The 5,644-nt window shown below is 38.8% G+C and overlaps 1 protein-coding gene across 1 annotated transcript; it reads right to left on the reverse strand.

The window, feature by feature from the left end:
• Window positions 1-3,659: 3,659 nt before the first annotated feature.
• SST (somatostatin) lies at window positions 3,660-5,261 on the reverse strand. Its single transcript, XM_088444716.1, has 2 exons — window positions 5,058-5,261; window positions 3,660-4,037 (listed from the first exon to the last, which is right to left on the reverse strand). Exons 1-2 carry the CDS (start codon window positions 5,190-5,192, stop codon window positions 3,825-3,827), a joined length of 348 nt encoding a protein of 115 aa, XP_088300842.1. The 5' UTR covers window positions 5,193-5,261; the 3' UTR covers window positions 3,660-3,824.
• Window positions 5,262-5,644: the final 383 nt, after the last annotated feature.

Here is a 5,644-nt window from a genome sequence, read left to right on the forward strand (position 1 = left end):
ACTGCATCTAGTTTTGCTGGCAGGTTGAATAAAAAATTAAGGTTAACAAGTTGAAAGTGCATGTTACATCCATTTGCAGAAAAGTGCACAACAGATTCCACTGCACAAAAGCACTCGAGTTTCTAAAACCTGTGAGTAACTCATGATTCACCAATTCACATTGACAAATCATTGCGAATGATCAATTCACATAATTATGTTCTGTACATGAAACTAAATTTCCACACCCAGGCAAATCTTCATAGTTTCATAAGTGATACTCCCTTTCAAATCATAGTGCTGTAGTTGGAAAAAAAATATTTTTTAGCCATATGAAATTCTGAGAGTTACAAAGTAACAGTATAACATGATCCTCATATTGCTTGTATTTCATTTTGGTGCAACTCCTACATTGATAACAGAACAAAATATATTATATAACCTGATCTAATATCCCTGCAGTATAATGTGTAATTATTGTTCATGTGCCTACAAAGGACCATTTGGTAAGTATCTGCCTACAAGGACCATAATGCTGTAATTCTTCATTTCTGTAGATACTGTATATGTCAAAGGCACAGAATGCAGTAAGGTAGGCCTCTATTTTTGTGTTACCCTGCAAGTCATGCAACAAAACAGTGAAAAGACAGCCGCTTAGGACAAACAAAGAATATATAAAACTTAGTTCCACGTTTTTTCCTATTTAGATGTGCTAAAGCAAAACAGGAGTACAGTACTTGTGTAATATTTAAAGATATAATACAATATGCATTTGCTCTCATTAAAAATGGTAACACTGGGGGAATGTCCTAGCAGGTAGCCAGAGCAAACACATCTCTCCTGAGCTCCCGGTGCAAGCCCATATAAGAAGCTGTTTGGGAGCCCCCACTACTTATTGTTGGCCCCCCATGGACCCTTACCACTTATGGAGGTCGATGCTGCCAGTGGATAGCGACAGCAGAGCCAAGGGACATCTCATGCATACCTGCAGGTTGCTGCCTGTCTGCCCGCTTACAGTCTCAGAGCTCTTCCCGCCCAGGATCCAGAGACACCATCATCTTGCTTGGACAGACCACCCTCAAGTTCCTTTATACCTGTCCAGGACCTGTTGAATTATGCCGCTGGGGCCATTTGAGTGTCAGCTTTACCAAACATAGTGGTTCTGGCTCTCACTGCCTGAGGATATGCCATAAGAAGGGATTTTCTGCAGCTGTACCCCCTGACAGGGTGCTGGCTTGCTGATCATTGCAGGCTCAGTTTAGGTTTGCAGGACTACCAAGGTGATTTTTTTGCCTCTCTCTCCCTTCACAACCACACTCATAGGGGTTTTCCTGTTTTATTAACTAGGGTCTGCACTGTAACAGCCTCCATTTTAGCTGACTTGGAAGCTACACTTCCATCTTACAAAACTCTCCCTTTCTGACAAGCCCTGTCAGCATTTCCTGAAGGTGCCCTGCTGTTGTTTTACTAAAAAGGCTGAAAGATTACTGGTTCTTTACTTACTGACAAAGATTACTGGGTCTTTTTTGCAGATTTGACACTTTGCCTCTTACCTTGTGCTCTCACCAAACTGTTCCTACTCACATGGTTTAAAGTATCTATAAATCCTGCTGAGCTGTCTGTTACCATATTATACTGAAATATGGTATAGGGAACATTGATTCACATATAGTGGGACTGCCTCCTCATAGTTCCATTCTGGCTGAAAGTCTTAGTCTTGGCTTCAGAAATTCTGGGTTACTCTGTTCCCCCGGGTCCTAAATTTTGGTTATTGTCCTACTCAGACATTTCTATTTCCAGCTATAAAAAAAATTGCTGCCCCAGAATCTTAATAATGTAATCAGAGCAGTGGTTCCGGTGTGATGGCACTCTCTACTTCCTTCACCCGGACTGAGATTGGTGTCACCATCTTGACTTCTATATAACCATAAACAATATCTAAGTTCATGGCGGTCTGGTTTAGCTGGATTCTTCAAGAATCCCCTCATGTATAAGGCTCATTTACCCCTGCTCTAAGTGTTCCATTGGTTATTCCTGAGTGATCACGATTCCCTCTGTTTCTCCGGCAGACCCATAAGCCTCCTTCTAACTGCTGCATACCTACAATGTATGCATCCCTTGACCTTTACCCTCCCTTTCCTCCTTCTCTTCTGTCTATTATTTTCCTACTCTCTCTCACTTTTTGATTCTTTTTCACTTACATATTCTATAAACATAGTTGATTGACGATTCTGCTCATCTTTGATGTAATATTTTGACTGTGAGAAATCGCCTTGCTTTTCCTACTTATTGTATTGTTGCATGTTATTATAAAAAATGGTGATTCTATTTTCCTTTAAATTGATTTTGTTGCACAGTAATATATGGAAGCATGGAAGATATAGGACTGCATTCTTTGTAAAATCTATATTGAAAGTCAATATGCCTGATTAATATGCTGTAATATATGGAATCATTTTGAACCATCTGACTGGTCTATAACCAACTCTGTTATGGTTTTTGTGAACAGTTATTGATGTTATAAGGTTACTAGGTAAATGTTACCAGATTAACTAGTTCATACCCATTGGACATAATTAATAACCACCTAATGCCAAAACTCCAGCGGAGTATTCCCAAATTAACATAAGCCGTAAACCTTGCAGATAATCAAATTGGACAAAACCATGCAAACCGAACTCTGCTGGTAATCACTGCACAATCAAGGACTATTTATCTGTGCATAGCTAAGCAGCAGCACTTCTTTGATGTTAAATACAGTAATAATTCATTTTATATGAGCACTAAAAAGTAAACATTAGAATCCTTCTTCTGGCCCTGTCAGGTAATGGACCAGCTGGTGTTGATGAAACATGTGGCAAAGTGGTAATATAATATATGTAGGACCATGACTCGATAGACATAAGTTGAAAATCTGCTCTTTGTTCACTGTGCCATAAAATAATTCCATGTACTAATAGCTGACTTCAGTATTCCAAGTATATATCCATAAACATCTGTGGGAATAACGGGTTCAAGAACCTGATGACTGCATCAAACTCTACCTTTATCCAGCTAATCACACTGTAGGAATGAATCTAAATTGTAAAGTGTTAAAGAAAGAAGAAAGAAAACGTTCAATTCAAAATAGCAACCATTATGTTCACATAGTGAACAAGCACACTGAAGAGAAGTTCAAGCCACATATTATTTGGGGTAATTATATCATTATAGTCTTTTTTTTCCACTGGGGTTTCTATGAAAAAGATAACTACAAATCATTTAGATCTTTGCAATAAATGTTATAAACAAAGAAGAGGATTAAACCATTTGCTCTCTTTAAACAATGCAAGCTGATTACTGTGTCTTCCATTTAGAATATCGTACATATCTGCTTGTAGTTCTGCCCAACACTGCTTCTTATTCTCTCCATAAATTAAATGGTTAATGATATCCACTCCTCCAGTAACATGACATTTTCAAGAGCAAGGACGTATGTATGATTACTGTGTTTGTGCAGTCCCCTATGAAACTGAATTACATTTTTTTTGTAATTCAAGACTGCTTGTGTCAATGGAAAAATTTAACATTTATCATTAAAAACACACTTTCAAGCAACATATAATTAAAAATAGAAAATCTGTGAAAATTAGAAGTGCATATCATAAGGACCATTGATAAATCATGACTCATGCAAATCATTTACAATTTCAACTAAAAGTTTTATTAAACAACTCCAAATTAACATTTTTATTCACCATAACTGTGTGTGGTATTTACAGTCTTCGGCTTGTGTGGTAAAGGCTTTATTTGGGATTTAAGGAGTAGGAAAATAAAGGACCAGAATGAAGGGTGGCTGGTTGAGGCTAACAAGATGTGAATGTTTTCCAGAAGAAGTTCTTGCATCCAGCTTTGCGTTCCCTGGGTGCTAGAGCTGGACTGGAGTTTGCAGATCTTTCTAGTTCCAACCTTACTTCATCTTGTTCAGCACCTCTGGGCAGGTCATCTGATTCCAAGGCTTCATTATCTGTCTGGGATGGTTCTGATAACAATTCTGCCAGAAAGTACTTAGCCAACTCCTGCAAACAGAGTGATTAGATGTGTTAGTTTGCCAATATTCAATATAAGAATATGCTAACATTTATACAGTAAGTAGTAAATAATAATACACTATTAACAACAATATTTCTAATCTACCCTCTGAGCTAAGGTGCATATGAAACAATTGAAGATGGACATTATTTACTAATAACTATTCTTTTGTATACTGCCATGAAAATGAAGCACCATACTAATGAATTTAACAAGTATGCATGGCGTGACTGCTGTCAACAATATTATCATTATCACATTGGTTTATACTTCAGCTACAGCATTATCTCCCACATACATAGCTACAGGGCTCCAGTTGAGAGACCCGGAGCTGTCCGAAGTACTGAAACTGACGGGAAGTCTGAACTTTTCACCACCGTTGCTGCGTACTTGTGTGTTTTAGCAGTAACCCTAACTCCATTACTGATCGTGTTTTTAAATAGAAAAACAGGGACATTAATAGCTGTTCTAAGTGCTACAAATGTCATCCCATACAGTCATCTCAACAAATAAAATTGCTAATTCAGATGATTACAAGAGAAAACAAATGTTGTTAACAGCATGCAGAGTGCATTGTGTGTTCAGCACCGTGGATAGCTCAGCCCTGCTGGTGTCTACAGATTATTATATCGCCTGGCAGTCTAAAGCACGGCACACGACTCTACAGACATCAGAACTTGATCGGGGCTTTAATAAAACTTCATCACATTCCAGGATATAATAAAATGTTTGCAAATCACCCCTGCACGACTATAACAGAAGCCAATATATAGTGATACGGTGCACATCTTTATTGGTTGAGTTCCATAACCTGCTGCTTTAGAGCTGCAGATGCCTGCATTGTTCTATACAATAAGGCAGCATACATTTTCATCATATGTAGTATGGCAAAGGAAAGTTTGCATATAACTAAAGCTTGTAAATCAGAACGTTAAAAGTTCCCTAAAAATGTTGGTGCTATGAGTGACTGTTTATAGTCGGTGACAGAAAGCATCAATAGTCCTTACCTGTTTCCCTGCTGCTGCCAGTGATTTCTGCAGGAACTGGCGGAGTCTCGGGTCTGTAGGTGCAGCGGAGATTGAGCTGACAGCCAAGGCCAGTGAGAGCAGGGTCAGGGCACAACGCACACGGCAGGACTGCATTTCTTCAGTAACCTCTTCAAGCTGATTTCAGAGAACGAGCTATCAGTGCAAAGGAACCTGCTGAGTCTACTTCTACTTCTGCTCCTGGGATCTCCTTAGCCCCCTTTTAAATTCTCCATGTGACGTCAGCGAAGGAAGAGCCCCCTCCTCCCCCTCTCTTCCCTGAGATAACCACCACTTTTACGCACCATTACCCCAAAGTAGATAAATCACTAAACCCACCGAGATGAAAAAGAACCTGAAAGGTTTTTTCGTGTGTATTTTTTTACGTCTGTAGTTTTATATGTATACTGTTTGCATAAGCTTTCTACATATTTGAAATATGAATGGTTTCTATATGTTACCAGGTTATTAACTCAATCAATGCCAGTGTCATCGCCCTGTGCTCTCATTCTTCTGTGAATTAACCATGTGTCATTTTGTTTCATTGCAGTTCACTAGTGGCAACGTGA

This window comes from Taudactylus pleione, unplaced genomic scaffold (assembly GCF_031769625.1).
Source record: "Taudactylus pleione unplaced genomic scaffold, aTauple2 ptg000372l, whole genome shotgun sequence".
NCBI classification, from domain to species: Eukaryota; Metazoa; Chordata; class Amphibia; order Anura; family Myobatrachidae; genus Taudactylus; species Taudactylus pleione.

Bases quoted from the DNA above. Each gene is read 5' to 3' on its own strand.
- SST (XM_088444716.1), bottom strand. From the start codon at position 5,192: ATGCAGTCCTGCCGTGTGCGTTGTGCCCTGACCCTGCTCTCACTGGCC. The intron at 4,038-5,057 runs GTAAGGACTATT...CTCTGTTTGCAG, and splicing joins TGGCAGCAGCAGGGAAACAG to GAGTTGGCTAAGTACTTTCT.